The sequence below is a fragment of the Oryza brachyantha genome, chromosome 3 (genome assembly GCF_000231095.2).
Source record: "Oryza brachyantha chromosome 3, ObraRS2, whole genome shotgun sequence".
Classification (NCBI taxonomy): Eukaryota; Viridiplantae; Streptophyta; class Magnoliopsida; order Poales; family Poaceae; genus Oryza; species Oryza brachyantha.
This window is the reverse complement of record NC_023165.2, coordinates 2,520,320-2,535,900: the sequence shown is the minus strand read 5'-3', so window position 1 is coordinate 2,535,900 and position 15,581 is coordinate 2,520,320. Positions and strand designations below refer to the sequence as shown.

Genomic DNA, 15,581 nt, shown 5'->3' with positions numbered 1-15,581 from the left:
ACGCAGACACGCCGTGGACGTGCGTACCAGTGCCAGTGCGTGCGCCAACCACTCGCAGTCGCACCCCGGACCGTCGCGATCGGTGGCACAGCGTAGCGGAGTTGGAGTGCGCTTTTGCATGCGGCAGTTGGTGGACGTGCGTCGCCCGCCGCTGTTTGCCCCGTGGGCCGTGGCCCCCCCCTCCGTTCCCCGTGCAGGTGCTCTTCCTCTCTCTCCCTCTCTCAGCGTCGTCCCGTGGTGCCATGCGCATCACCGACGGGAACGTGCGTTGGTCACGGGGCCTTCTTCGTTCCACTCGATCGGTTTCATGTGCCGCGTATGGGCAGATCGCTATGAGTATATAAATGGGATGATGTAAGCGGGATATAAGAATTAGCACCTTAATTTTTGTGCTTGTGCGAAGTAGTGATGTAAGGATTGGAAAGAAAATCGGACAACACATTTAGCCCGCTGCAATACGAGCTCCCAAAATAAGCACGGGAGAGAAATGGTCCGTGAACTGTTGTCATGCTCTATTGCTCTTACCACTAAACATGGAGCCACTATCTTTTTTTTTTTTTGCAAAGAGACATGCATCCCTCACACGCACACCTCCACACTAAGTAAACGCTACTTTATGAGAACCTCGAAGAATATAAGTATCCAAGGTACGAAAAATATATAGTCTAATCAAACGTATGATTTTATGTCATCTCGGAGCTAGAGGTGTTAATTGTCCAACTTTTTGGTTAACAAAATCTTTAAGGGTTCGATTAAAAATATAAGGTAAACTTTTATAAATTTTAGAGAAGAAATATATAAGAACTGAATAAGGTCATGGCAAGCCTGATCAGTCAACCAAGTGTTCGATTCCGGGGCCAACGTTTGCTCCTACGCATGAGTCATCAAGTCAGGATTATCAATAATACTGTTCACTGACGTATAAATCCTACCATTCCTACGTACGTACTAGTATGAGCAGCAGTGCACGGTACGATGGAGGTTTATTTCACATGTATCCTATTGGTAGCAATCATAGGCATGGCCCATCAGTAAATGCATTTGTGATTTGATAAGATCAAGGTGGGACTAACGCAGGTCGGCCGTACTTTTGGGCCCAGTTCGCGGCGTTCTCTTGGTCATGGAATTCTCGGCCTGTAGGCCGTAAAGCTCCTAATAGGCCCGAAGGAAATATGCCGATCATTGCGTTAAGAATTTTTTAAATTTTGAATTTTATTTATTAAATAATTTAAAATTTTGTATTTTGTATTTTAAAAAGTCACAAAGTTAACCTCCTAGCGTCCTCTAAGAGGACGGAAATGTGATGTGACAAACGGCTTCTCGGTCCTGAAGCCGGTAAGGGCCTAAATACAAATTCGCTATGTGCCATTTCTGACCCGTCGAGTGACTGTTTGCCACATCACATTTCCGTCCCTCTAGACGACGGCAGAAGGTTACTTGTGATTTTTTTTAAATACAAAATCAAATTTGTAAATTATTTAATAAATAAAATTCAAAAATTCATTGCGATAACATCAGCACCTATCAGTTCATGTATCACCGAAACATGCGGTATATATATATTTTTTATAATGGATTAAAATCCAATATATATAGCCTACATAGTGAATAGGTTAAAAGCATTCTCTCTCTAAAAAAGCGCTAAAAGCATTACTAAACCGAAGAGTGTGTTCAGTATCAATTAGCTTCAAACAAGCCATCTTTCATAGAAAAGTTTATAATACCCACAAATAAGAGAATGTATAAAGGTGTTTGTTAGCTGATTCTCTCAATCGTCACATAAATAAATTCAATAATGAGGAGCAAAGAGAAGGAGAGAAAAAAAACGTTGTTAGGTATGACAACGACTTAGAGTCGTCCCTTATCATTTATTAAAGAAAACTTTCTTACACGAAGGTGGATAAAAATAAAATTAACTAGCGTAATCAGAAATATTTTATTACATTAATAAAAAAACTATATCTAGCTCTACTTTTATACGTATCATTATAAATATGTTCTTTTTGCTGATGTGGATCAGATAAGAGTCAATAATTAACTCTACCTTTGAATATGCACTAATATCTTGCTGATGTAAATTTGCACGAAACAAACGACGTAGAAGAAACAATATTGGAAATGTGCCCAAATAACTGTTGGGTCAGCACAATGAACTGGGATCCTCTACATTATATATGGATATTATGGCTGTTCGCCCTACTTGATATAACGGGTTTAGTAGAATCTATATCTTCGGAAGATAAAAGATGGTTTCTTGGCTAGACGGGCAAGGACAACACTCAACACTGTCAGTACAATTAGCTGAAGGAGCTCGTCGACGGCCTAATTTTGCACTATGTCAAACAGCCATAATTGATGACTCATCAGGTTAAAAGAGAGAGAGAGAGAGAAAAAAGAAAAAACTCAATTGGACACGTGATCAGACCTTCGAGTTTTGACCGGCACGTACCTTCCCCACATCTCATGGAGCAGACGCAGATCCCTCCAAACAAACGTCCATCAGTGTAGGATAGCACATCGTGACAGCGTGTAAAAAAAAAACTCTTTTTCGTAGATTTGACCTTTCGTTACGTTCAAAATATTTTATACAAATAACGTAAAAGGTTAAGTTATAATTAAAATATATTTAATAATAAATTAACCATATAAAGTAAATAATTTTATAGGACGAATGATTAAATATGTGAACGAAAATAATTAACATATCCTTTCCGTCCTAAATTATAACTTTATAAAACTTTCTAATATTATTTAGATTTATATGTGTGCTAATATACATGGATATATGGATATGGATGAATCCATTCAAACCTAACGAATCCAAGGCATCCTTAGCGGTACATTTATCTTATCCCCAATTCTAAAAATAGAGCTTCAACAGTTCACTCCATCATCTATTTTTAAATGTCATCCATATTAGAAATGAGAAATTTTATATTTAGATTTTCTGAATCTATTTTAAAAAGATATAGAAGATGTCATATATAGATAATTGTTCAAGTACAAATAGGTATGGAGAATAGACTGTCTTAGATGATCTAATCGAAAATTTGGATAACGGAGAGAATATTATTAAAATATTGAGGGAGAGAGTACTATTACATACACAAAACCGGAGGGAGGGAAGGACGTGCACGCAGCACCACCACCACCACCGTCTCCGCGAGTCCGGCCCCAACCACCGCACGCAAGCGCGCCCCGTGCCTCGCCCGTGCCGTCGCGTGCCGCGCCGCGCCCGCGTGGCGAACCAACCAACCAACCCGCGGCGACCTCCTCTTCTCTTCCAAAGTCGCCATCCATCCCTTCGCGGAGACCTCACCTTCCCCGCTGCGCAAAGTTGGCACGATCTCTTTCTCTTTCTCTCTCTCTTGGACTCTTCTAGTTCCACTTCTTCCCCCTTCCTCGTCGCGGCGGCGCGCATGGAGCGGCTGATCTCGAGGTCCGGGGCGGCCGCCGCCTCCTCCTCCTCCCCGGTGCGGCCCAGGATCCCTCTGCCGGGCGGCGGCGGATCCCCCACCCGCCGCCTCGCCGTCGCGGGTGGCGGCGGCGTCGAGCCGTGGGCGGGGAGGCTACGGGCGCCGCCGCCGCCGCCGCGGCTTCTCCGGCCGATCGCGGCCGTCGCGCCGTTGCGGCACGGTGGTGACTCGCCCGCGCCGCAGACTCGGCACCCGGATGCGACGGGGGAGGTCGCCGTGGTTGCGGATGCGGTTGGGCCTCCGTGGAAGCTGCTATGGAGTCTGCTCCCCAAGGTGACTGCCTCTGCCTCGATTTTCGATTCGTTAAATCTAGAACTGCAATGGTTGGTTCGAAAATGATGCGCGCTGTAGAATTGTCGAGGTAGGTTCTCAACTGGTGCTTGCCGTAAACTCAAGCTTGAGAAGCTTCTGTTTGAGATCGAATACCGTGCCATGCCTAGGCTACTTTCAAAACAAAAAACAACAACGAGCTTTCTTTCTGTATAGGTGCGAACATAAATTATGGACAATGGCACGGTTGTACAGGGATTATTCGGCTCACTTGTTGGAAATAAAAGCAAAATGACTTATTAGCAAACAAAAAATAATTTGTCAGTAAAACTTTTATATAGGTTGAAAGCAAAGGCTGTGAAATAAGCTATGATGAGCCCCCCCCCCCCCCCCCCCCCCCACATTTGGTTTATAAACAAAATAAGAAGCGAAACGATGGGAGGAAAGATTAGTGTACCTGTTAACAAATAGCTTTTGTTTTTGTTAGCTGTACCTCTATTATTTTTAACACAACAGATGGAACAACATCCTTCTTATTTTTTTTCCCATCTGTGTACAGTTGCGGGTTGTGATTTAAGATACTGTACTGGAAGGGTATGATAACGAACTGATATATGCGGTCTTTGTGGAATTGTGAGACCTGTATATAGAAAGTTGCAAAGAATAATTTTCTTTTTATAGGTAAATAACTGAAGTTAGTTTATTCCACTTGAAAACTAGGTGATGATATAGCTTCGGAGATTTTTTTTTTTTTTTGCAGTTTTATGTTCAAAACTACCCTAGAATGTTGTGAGGACTCCTTGATGCTTGTGATTGTAGCAAGTGTTTAGTATTTACCAAGGTGGGTTCTAAGATTGTTGAATGTCCTGCAGTTTTTAGTTTTTGAATGATACATATTATTGTTATTATTAATAGTTAATAGTGCTAAATTGCTAACGCCTGAGTCCTCACACAGTTGAAATACTATTTTGCTCGTAGCCTTAGACGATTATAAAACTCTTGTTTTTATAACATTTGTAGTGAATACAGTACCATATTGGGGTTCCGTTGTGGACACATTTTTTTTAATCATAAATGAATAGGGTTCACTATAATCTTGATAGTTGGTCTTACAATTGTACATAAAGTGAGGGATGATGTCTAAATTATTTTCTTTAACTTTTGCATGGGTTGTCATATATCTGCATCATCTTCTCTTGCAACATCATGGCCATTATATTATTTAACCCATAAATTGTTCTAGTGTGCATGAAGTTGACTGATAGTCAGTAACATTCAACATTCTCTAGCACAATGTTTTCATCATTATTTATTGGCTGAATGCAATACTATTTGAATGTTTTGTAATTGATATGTTTTTCTGGACGCTTGCTAGGCACGTATTTAAAAAGTTCAGATGGAGTATGAAACATGCATATACAAAAGGTCCATATCTAGTTGTGATCGTGAGTTTCTGATGCTAGATGGGATTGCATTTGCAGCTGTAACTTTTTTGAGATTTCACAGCTTCACTGAAGTTCTCAAATATATATAGGATGTTGTGGACGTGACTACATGATTTTCATCAGAAACCAGTGCATTATTCTTGATTTCTGGTTTGGTTTTGTCACTTTGTGCATATGACTTAATTTTTAAAAAATCGTACTTCCCGTCATTATTCTGATTTAGTCAATATTTTCTGTATTACAGGCTTCCACAGCTGCTCTTTTCCTATTGATGGCACTTATTATTGGCACCCTGCACTCTAGCATCCCTCATCCTGCCCATGCGTCAGTGCAATCAGTAACCAAAACTGGTGGATTGTTTACATCAGAGATACTAAGCAGTGGTTGGGCTGGTTTCATTGCTGGATGCTTACATACCCTATCTGGGCCTGATCATCTCGTTGCTTTGGCACCGCTGTCAATTGGAAGATCAAGACTGGAAAGCGGACTGGTCGGTGCTCTTTGGGGCTGTGGTCACGATGCAGGACAAGTTATTTTTGGCTTGCTTTTCTTATTACTCAAGGATCGTTTGCACATCGAGATTCTTCGGACATGGGGAACAAGAGTGGTAGGTCTGACCCTTCTTATCATAGGAGGTATGGGCATCCGGGAGGCTACAGAGGTTCATGAATCATCGTTAGCCCTGGAAGGTGTAGACTGCAACGTGAGCAGCAGTGAGCCTTTGGCAACCCCTGTCGCTCCCAGGAAGAAGAAAGTCGGCTTCGCAACATTTGCCACTGGAGTTGTTCATGGTCTTCAACCAGATGCTCTATTGATGGTGTTGCCTGCATTGGCCCTTCCTTCCCGCTTAGCTGGTGCAGCATTTCTTGGTATGTTCTTGATGGGGACTGTATTCTCGATGGGGAGTTACACTGCTTTTGTAGGTTCTTGTAGTGAGGCTTTAAAAGAGAAGGTCCCTAGGATAACAGAGAAACTGACCTGGGCTGCTTCACTTGTAGCAATATGCATGGGAATAGCTCTTCTAGTTGGGCAGGTCTTCGGTTTCAGTCTATACTGATGTATTCGCAATGCGGCATTGTCTCCTTAATATTGTTTTTGGCAATTAGATTGGTAACAGATGGACTTCTATTTGTATGAATGATTGCAAATTGTATACTGGAACATCTAGACATAGAGTTTACACCGGTTTTCTCCAGTAAAAGAAATTTGGTGTGCTTGCTTACATGGGGGTCTTTAATCCAATATGATTAAAACCAGAAGTAGGTAGCTCAAAGGTGTGCCACACCTAAATAGCAGGTGTGCAAATGCAAATTGAAGGCAAAGTCGCTAGAGCCAGATTGTATCACAGCTAAATTGAAGGCCCCTTAAACATGTACTTCTCCAATTCATTCAGTAAAAGATTCACAACACTGACATTTTCTTCTCTCTCTCGACAATGCTCAGTGGAACTGAAATCTTACCAGAAAGATGGACGGCCCAGCCAAAAGAGGGAAGGGCTCCGCCGTGTAGAAGGTTCGCTAGCTGTGGTGATCCACACGGCCTATCACGCGTGGAAACATCCAAAGAAAGCTCCATTTCCAACTAATGACTTGGGATCGATGCATTCAGAGCAATCCAGATTCGTCCATCCATGTTACTACTAATACTGTACACAGCAGAGATGGGCGCACTGCAGCCAATTCTGACCTTCTTGCAAAGGAACACCACGATACTCCTACCGTACATCTTCATGTGTATCTCTCCGGAGTCCAGAAGCACAACCAAGAAGCATCTCTCAACTTTAGGCTTTTCATGGCTAGCTAAGCTGAGCCATCTCTATCGGTATAAGTACCTAGGAAAGGCACATCTTCAGGCAGATACTGAGATACCCTTCTTGGAAAGCCACAACTTCATTGGTCCAGGTGCTGATACCAAAAAAAACCGGAGAGAATGGGCGTCGACGGCATCATCGCCGAGCTGCGCGAGCTGCCGGCCAAAATGAAAATCCTTCCCAAGAAGAAGCACAAGCAGTTCCAGGTTAAGCTTAAGCACTTTTCGGTTTACGATGAAGCTGTACAAATTCTTACGTTATATATATAAATGAATGAAATGGAATGTTAACTGAATATATTTTGTGTGTGTGGCAAAACTAAAATGGTTTAGAAGGTGGAGGTGATGGTCCGGATGGACTGCGAAGGGTGCGAGAGGAAGGTGAGGAAGGCGGTGGAGGAGATGAAGGGGGTGAGCAGCGTGGAGGTGGACGCGAAGCAGAACAAGGTGACGGTGACGGGGTACGTGGAGCAGGAGGAGGTGGCGGAGCGGCTGCGGCGGAGGACGGGGAAGAAGGCGGAGCCGTGGCCGTACGTGCCCTACGACGTGGTGCCGCACCCCTACGCGCCGGGGGCCTACGACAAGAAGGCGCCGCTGGGGTACGTCCGCAACGCGCTCGCCGACCCCGACGCCGCGCCGCTCGCCCGCGCCACCGACGACGAGGAGAAGCTCGCCTCCGCCTTCAGCGACGAGAACCCCAACTCCTGCTCCCTCATGTAGCTAATGCTAGTGCCATAGTGGTGTATGCTCCAGCTTTGCTGTTAAAGTGTGCTGTTGCTTTGTGGTGTATGCTCCAGCTCTGCTGTTCAAGTGTGCTGCTGTTTTTTTTTCCCAAGTGTGTGTAACCTGTTTGTCTCGTGAGCACCTCGTGGCTGTAAATATTTTTGCCCTAAAAGACTTTTTGTGGGTACGTTCAGTAGCTTCGAGTGTTAGATCAAAGATCAAAGCAACGGGTTAGCTTTGTTTCCGTTAAGGTGTGTCTAAATTGCTAAGAGGATGGATAGAAGAATGACGTCTCTTCGACTTCGTGTCATCTTATAATGGATTTGGTTGGTGGTTAAGGTAAGATAAGACATGGCCATCCATACTTTGGCTAGATGATCACATGATACAATTTTTTGTTTGGTTGATTGAATGGCAATATTAAATTACTAATAAATAATAATATAAATTAATCATCATAGATTTTATTGTAATTAGTATAAATTAACAACAAAATATATCTATAGTTAATTAACACTAATTTAAACTTGATAATCACTAATTAACAACAAAACAAGCTAATTATAACTCAACCATCACTAATGACCAACTCACGAGCCAATTTAGCTTGATAGAAACATCCAACATCTTCATGAAATATTTCCAGAAAAAAACACAACAAAACTCTCACCCAGCCAACCAAACACATCCTTATCAAATATAGATCATACACAATGTCTGCCCCCAACTTTGTTCATGTATAAGCACAACCATCTATATGAGAACAAGCTGATAAATCCGCACGTTACCGCGGGAAATAAATATGGTAGCAGCGGAAAATAGATATATAAAGGACACTATTCGTAAAAAGGCGTTTTTTTAAAACACTAACATATCATGTTAATCAACTACATGTACAGTGAAAATAGATAAACAGTGCAATGGTTAATCAGCTGTAGCAGTGCAATGGTTAATCGGCTGTAGCTGCAGATAAACGATGAGATGAACAGTGCGTACAAACAGTAATGAACAGTGCAACAGTAGAGCTGCTGCGTGGCAGCTGGACAGTACTTTCACCAAAAAACATTAGTTTTTATAGATATGGATAATATATTTCCAAGTAAATATGAAGGCGCCAGATGAAGAAAACACTAAATGATCTCAGTAAGAAGCCCAGAAATATGCAGAATGGAAGAAAAAGCGGTAATGGCAAGCAGTTGTTTCTTACCGGCAGTTCGACGTCGACGGAATTAGCACAAATCATACATAATATGGATAGGATTTGCAAAAAAAAAAGGAGAAAAGGATAATGCAGATCACACCATTAACTGCGCAAGAAGCATATGCACAACTGAAAATTGTCATCAGTTTTTTGAAATAATTTTGTCTAGTCTTAACAGTTTCCGATTGACAGCATCCATGACAACTCAGTGTGCACAAAAGAGCAGCAACCAAACGAGTTCTCAACAGGTAATGTCACGTCGCAGCAAGAGCACAACCACAAAATACATATGTCCTGCACATAATACTACCTACTATATTTTTTTTCCTCCATATTTTTTCTAAGTTTTTCGATTTTTTTTGGTTTTTTTTGGTTTTATTATTTTTTTGTATTTCTATCTCTCTTTTTTTGTATGTTTTATTTTCATTTTTTTTGTTGTTTTCTTCCAAACCAACTGGATCCTCAGTCCTCACCCCCACTAGATGAGATGAGGAACGCGTGCCGTAACCAGAGAAAACTCGGCATGCCGTTGTAATTTTTCTTGTGTAAAACCTCAAAAGGTATCGCTCCGGAGTAAACTTCTTGCAGACTTCTGCCCAAAAAGTGGTCCACTCCCGTTGCTGTATAACCCTCCCAAGGGGGGCGCCTGATATCCTAGACTAACTGAAGTTGCTGACCTAGTAAGGAGAGCTTCACCGGGCATTCCTTGCATACCGGCATGGTAGCCTGCCCCCTCAAGTCCAACAGATTGAAACTGCGATGCCAGTGAATCAATGTTGGATGTCACAGGGGACAGTGAACCAGAAGAATTGCCAGCTGAGTAGCCTTGTTTTGGAAGCAGCCAGATCTCCCATCTTTCACGCTTCCGCAGTTTGTCACCCTTTAAAGCACATCAGGAAAAGCAAGAACTGAGATATATGAAGTAAATGTGACACGGAACAAAGAAAATCATATTCATGCCATTTCCCATTTCGATAGAAGAAATTATGGTAGGAAGTACAAGATAAATCCTATATCTCTGGAGTTAATTGAAGTGTGCACAGGCTAAACAAAATTTCCCTGTAAATCCATAGTATCTTGGAGGATCAGCAACAATAACGTAAGTTTATTCAAATGCTTTCTGATCAGGTAGGATCAATGAGTTTGTGGTTCTTATTTAGAAACAAAATCTTAAGTGAATACAAAAATAAGTCGACTGATAGATGACCAGTGTTATGAAGTTATCACAGTTTTGATCTACAATAATACTAGTGGCTAGCTTAAGATCATCATTAAATATACCTATCATCAACTTGTTTGCAATCAACAGATAAGATTCTCCTTGTAATATGTTTATAGTATTATGTTAAAACATCAAATACGTTCAGTTTTTCCTAGTGGCTAGTCAACCAAGAGTGCAGATTTAAACAGCAACAATTCATTTGGAGTTCTGCTTTAAGGAATGGGAGTAAGAAATATAAAATACTTGATACTGGCATGAGATCCTCTAGGGTGCTAAAAATGCAATTTTATCAATCAATTTCCTGAGTGTAGAACTGTAGATGCCCATGCTAGCACGAGTGCTCTGATGCACAAATTTCAACATGTGGATTCCAATTTGATGTACATACAAGATTGGACTAAGATTTTACGATGATGGAACTGAACTTAAGTTGGGCATGCACTCCAGTCTATGTAATTCGCTATTACTACCTAGGGTTAGCTAAAGGAGGGAATACAAGCTAAGATGGCCAGCAGACATAGGCCAAGAGTTGCCTAGTTGGTCTTGAACAAAGGCAAAAATAAGATGCCATCCAGATAAAGTACAAGGAGCTACACAGTCAATTGTCATATAGCATTACAAATTGAAACAAAACAATACCATTTTGAAGATCAAAAACCAAAAAAATTCCCTAGAATATTCCTTCTATGCAAGCTAGATTTTTGGGATGCCAAGCCATTTAGGCATAATCTATATGAAACATCTAGCAAAGAATATCTGTAATAGCTAGTGCCAGATTAATTTTAAACACTTCAAAAACTGTTCATTGTTTTGCACATAATAGAACATGGATACAAATTGGATATTTACAAATTATAGCTTTTTAATGTGGTAGATAAATTTGTTTAAAACTCAAATATGAAATTACTTCGATGGTAAATTATTACAATTAGAGATCACCTGTACTTCCACCACGGCAGATTGCAGGACTGTTTCCAAGATGAACTGTACATTATTAGTCAGTTTCTTTACCTGCACGAAACAATATAGGTGAGAACTAGCCATAGCTGTAAAAGAAGCGTACCTATTTTGGTATTTGGATAAAGTTGCCCCCTGAATATTGGTATTATTCATGTCAGAAATATGCATAAATGCCATAAAAACAGGTTCCATCCTCCTTTCCTTTTCTCTTCAGTGCATAGTCATGTTAAACATCACTTCTACAATTCCATATAATGGCATGTCCATGTACGGTGAAAAATAAAGAGCTAAGGGCAACTTCAAATATTCAACACTCTAGATTCATTATTAAACCAAAACATTCATATTGTGTAATTGTCTCACTTATCAGTCAGCCTCTACTATTTTGGTCTCTTTTATATAGTTGTTTTTCCATTCCGATTGCTAGTTTCTCTCCTTTCCCTACTTATGACAAGCCAACTAACGGACAATTGAGTACAACAATGGCTTCTGGTTGTTCTTTTGGAAGAACATTATCACTTGTAATAAATCATGGGAATCAACTACATGATTACAGTCTCCAGACCTTGCCATTCTCTTGGAATTTAAGGGCTTAATTACCATCGTGCAGAGGCAGGTGGCAAATTTCCTTTTGTTCACATTGCACAGAAAATGCATTTTTGCGACGCCTCAAAATATAGTAATCATTTGTTAGGATCAAGGGGCAAAAGCATAAAAGAATATAAAAACACAGAAGTCTTTTGTACATGGTGCATTGAGAGCCACAAAACAATAATAAGAAAATAATTTAAGACATTTAAGACAAAATTAGAAAATGTGTAGCCCAAAGCTGAACCACCCCCCCCCCCCCCAAAAAAAAAAAACTCTTGGGATTTGGATAAAGCAATCCGAGGGGAAAACAAATCCCATCACCATGGATTGGCACTCACCAAATTTACTAATTTTGAAGGATAGAATCTGAAAATATCCATAAAAACTTATGTGTTTACAACTACATACAGATTGAGATTTCTTACACCATTGTGGAAATAACTAAAAATGCATGACCAATTGTATGTTTTCAGCTTAAAAAAATTGAGACAATTGATGTCATCTAAATTACACAGGATATAGATTAGTAGACATCTTGACTAATATCTAAATATGGAAGCTCCGTGATGGTACCATTCTTGCATATCTAAATGTGCATTCAACTTCTCACACATCCAGGCAACAGAAAAAGAAGATGTCATATAAGCAATAAGAAAAAAGCTCTTTGTCTCTCGTTCAATGGTGACAGTGAGCAACTAACTACAGAAAGTAGGCAGAACACTGCAGACGGTAAGTTTGTCATTAAACCATTTAACAAAAGCAACGAAGTAAAGTTCATTATTAATTTTTCTTAGTGAGAGAACTCGCCTGATTAAATCCTGCAATCAGAGAAACTGGAACCCAACCCTGGTCATCCATTCGCTGCCTCAAGAATATGTCCTTGCACAAATTGTCCTCACTGCAAAAATTAAACAAGTGATTCAGTAAACTGGCCTCACAGATGATATGGAAAAAAGTTCCTGTAAGCGTAGGTATAAAACTACCTAAAGTAGTACTCTATCTGCCTCAGCAGCTCCATTCGAAGAGATTCAAATGGAGTAATTAACATAGCTGGAGGGCTTGCTGGGTGAGGCACGAAAGGCAGTGCTTGAACACCTTCTGAGGGGGACGCAAAGTAGTACACATGAGGTGCTATCTCTGCTATTGAGATAAAGAAAATTAAGGTGAGATAACAATAGAACAACTATATAATATAATCTCATAAACCACATGCATGCCATACCAGGGAAGCCAATGGGAGCCCCATAAGGTGGTGTTTGTGGAGTAGCAGGGCTAACAAATGGTGGTGGTGGAGGAGGTGCTGCCGTCACAACAGCCAGAGGAGCCCTTATGTAAGATGGCTGGTGTCCACGCTGCTGGTGTGCAGGCCCATGTCCGTCCCTGCGGCCACCGCCCCGCCGTTGCCCATCGAAACCACCATGGTGTTCCTGTCCACGCCGACCACCACCTCCACCATTGCCCCTCCTGTTCCCCCCACCATAGCCACCACCTCGGCCATGGGGATGGGAACCATAACGGCCATTCTGGTAGTGATCACCGCCTCCATTGCTCCTGGCATTAGGGGTGTGGACTGGTGATGGCTCTGAGCCAGGGGCACGCTTGTCCAGCCCATCCCCCGCAGGCATCACCAGGGCACGCCGGGCCGGTGGATTGCGCACCAGTGCTTCGTGATCAGGATTAGCATCGGGAGCACCGGAATTGCCCAAAGAGACAGGTGGGATCACCACCTCCTGAGAGGATTCCCCAACGCAAAAAAAAACCCAGTCCCATCAAACGGCAATAAATTTCAATCTCATACCCTACTATCAACTGGATCAAACACTCACAGCGGATGGTGGAGGAGCGGCCTTAGGCGATGCCCTGGGCGGCGTCGGCGGCGGGGGAGACGCCAGCCCGGGCAGCGCCGGCCAGGAGTCGGCGTCCATGATGGGGCTCCCGGGCGCCACCACGACCTGCACCGCCCCGTTCCCCGGGCGCTTCCACGCGACGGCAGCAGCACCCGCCTTCTTCCCGGCGGGGGGACTATCGGTCGGAGCCGGGGTCCCCCCGCCAGCGTTGGCCGCCGCATGCTGGTCACCGTTGGAAGCCATCGCCCACACACACCTCGGTGGCCCCCTTCCGCCCGCTGGAAAACACCTATCAGGACACGGCACGAACGGCGGCGGTGGGGATCGGTAGGCGCGCTCAGCACGGCATGAGGCGATCGGCGGCGCGGGGCTCCAGGGTTCCAAATATTGCCGCCACGAGGGGGAGGGTGGGGGCGGGGTGGAGGATCCCGGCGACGATCGGATCGCGGACGGGATAAACGGGGGCCGGGCGGCCGGTGGCTCGTCGCGGCTGCGGCGGCGGCGGCTCTTCCCCTTCCCTTCCCACGGGGCGGACGGATGGACGCAGAGGAGGGGATCCCTCCCTTTCCCGGTGGGGCACAAAAGGGGACGAGTCCGCCGCGACCACCCGTTCGCGGCCCTCTCCACCGTCCGATCCACGCGGACGGCCACGATCCCTTCCCCCGGGGAGGGGGGCCCTGCGCCGCTCTAAAGCGCGAGCTGGCACGTGGGCCCCCACCTGGCCGCGGCACCGGTAGGTGTCAGGTGGGCCCGCGCGCGGGGAGCCGTCGGATGCCGGATCCACGGCCCCGGATGCCGCCGAGGGTCCACGTCCCGGGGAAAGTAAATAATGGCGACCTTTCGGTGTTGGAGGATGGCAGCAAATCCACCGGTGGCCGGAGGCGGCGGCTGGGCTGGACTGCACCGGCCACCGGCAGCCGCCCATCCTTTTTCCGACGACCTCACCGGCTCTTCCACTTCGCCGTCCTGCCGGATTCCGACGACCTCAGCTCACTGTCCCAGCTCGTTGTTTTTGAAAACCAAGTATTCCATCCTGGTGAATCCGGACATATTCTTGTGCCGCCTTTTCAACTGATGATGTAAAAAGACGCTACGAGAATTTTGGGATGCTTCTTGTTTGCGTATAGATGCATGTTGTGCCGATGTAATCAGTATATATATCAGAGTTTTTTTTTCCTTTATGAAATAAAATTAAGGGGGCCATCGTTTGGCTTTTAATAGAAAAAATTCAAATAACATATTTATAAATAAAATATAATTTGTACAATTTATATATATATATATATATTCTTAGCAATCTAATGCTGGAAAATAAATTTTGATGGAAAAATATTAAAATCAATTATACATTTAAGATTAAAAATTTAAATTTTTACGTAGAGGCATAAGTAGATAAAAAAATATACTTAGTGCAAGTGATTCTTGCAACACATCGGATGTGAAGGAACAGAATTTGAAGCGTAAAAATACGAGGTTATAACAGGATAGCAAAAGGAACGCTGCTACAGGAGAATTTGGAAGCTTTATTATCCTCTCATGTCTTTTCCTTAACGGTGTTGGATGGATAAGGTCCAAACCTCTTATGCCGTGTTTGAACGAAGGAGATAAGTTAACTTATTTCTGACACGAAAATAGATTAGTATATAATTAATTAATTATTAATTATTAAAAAAATATAAAATAGATTAATATGATTTTTTAAAATAATTTTCCTATTAAATTTTTTTATAAAAAATACACCGTTTAACGGTTCGAAAAAACGTACGCACGAAAAACGAGGATAAGTTAACTTTGAGGAAGGAAACGAACGCGGTCCTAGTAGCCAAATAGTCTCCTACTCCTTTGGATCGATCACCAAGGTAGCCACGCCCCACGATCGAGATGAGTGCGTGCAATTTTGTCGTTGGATTGCTTGCGGCTGCAATTAGTTCCTGGATCTGTTTGGAAGCTTATGATAGCTTTATTTTCTTGTAGAATCTTCAAAGTTAGAAACTCTTATGAATAACAATCCGTTTTTTAGAATCTGCTGCAATGCAT

At 42.9% G+C, this 15,581-nt stretch overlaps 3 protein-coding genes across 4 annotated transcripts; 2 read left to right on the top strand and 1 right to left on the bottom strand.

Annotated features, from left to right (window-relative positions):
• The first annotated feature begins 3,348 nt into the window (after nt 1–3,348).
• On the top strand, nt 3,349–6,609 carry LOC102713811. The gene is made up of 2 exons (XM_015834749.2): nt 3,349–3,749; nt 5,436–6,609. Exons 1-2 carry the CDS (start codon nt 3,420–3,422, stop codon nt 6,246–6,248), a joined length of 1,143 nt encoding a protein of 380 aa, XP_015690235.2. The 5' UTR covers nt 3,349–3,419; the 3' UTR covers nt 6,249–6,609.
• A 448-nt stretch (nt 6,610–7,057) lies between these two features.
• Nucleotides 7,058–8,018, top strand: LOC102711867 (heavy metal-associated isoprenylated plant protein 27-like). Its single transcript, XM_006649363.3, has 2 exons — nt 7,058–7,207; nt 7,334–8,018. Exons 1-2 carry the CDS (start codon nt 7,121–7,123, stop codon nt 7,718–7,720), a joined length of 474 nt encoding a protein of 157 aa, XP_006649426.1. The 5' UTR covers nt 7,058–7,120; the 3' UTR covers nt 7,721–8,018.
• A 1,028-nt stretch (nt 8,019–9,046) lies between these two features.
• On the bottom strand, nt 9,047–14,067 carry LOC102711600 (la-related protein 1B-like). Of its 2 annotated transcripts, none has more exons than XM_015835608.2 (6): nt 13,524–14,067; nt 12,920–13,427; nt 12,681–12,837; nt 12,505–12,595; nt 11,086–11,157; nt 9,047–9,804 (listed from the first exon to the last, which is right to left on the bottom strand). In XM_015835608.2, exons 1-6 carry the CDS (start codon nt 13,785–13,787, stop codon nt 9,478–9,480), a joined length of 1,419 nt encoding a protein of 472 aa, XP_015691094.2. In that variant the 5' UTR covers nt 13,788–14,067; the 3' UTR covers nt 9,047–9,477. The 2 variants fall into 2 exon arrangements, with proteins under 2 accessions (XP_015691094.2, XP_040377950.1); XM_040522016.1 differs by having other exon boundaries at nt 12,681–12,834.
• Nucleotides 14,068–15,581: the final 1,514 nt, after the last annotated feature.

Coding starts and splice junctions, on each gene's coding strand:
- LOC102713811 (XM_015834749.2), top strand. CDS start 3,420: ATGGAGCGGCTGATCTCGAGGTCCGGGGCGGCCGCCGCCTCCTCCTCC. Junction 3,750..5,435: donor TATGGAGTCTGCTCCCCAAG/GTGACTGCCTCT, acceptor TCTGTATTACAG/GCTTCCACAGCTGCTCTTTT.
- LOC102711867 (XM_006649363.3), top strand. CDS start 7,121: ATGGGCGTCGACGGCATCATCGCCGAGCTGCGCGAGCTGCCGGCCAAA. Junction 7,208..7,333: donor AGAAGCACAAGCAGTTCCAG/GTTAAGCTTAAG, acceptor AAAATGGTTTAG/AAGGTGGAGGTGATGGTCCG.
- LOC102711600 (XM_015835608.2), bottom strand. CDS start 13,787: ATGGCTTCCAACGGTGACCAGCATGCGGCGGCCAACGCTGGCGGGGGG. Junction 13,428..13,523: donor CCGCTCCTCCACCATCCGCT/GTGAGTGTTTGA, acceptor GAATCCTCTCAG/GAGGTGGTGATCCCACCTGT. Junction 12,838..12,919: donor GGCTCCCATTGGCTTCCCTG/GTATGGCATGCA, acceptor TTATCTCAATAG/CAGAGATAGCACCTCATGTG.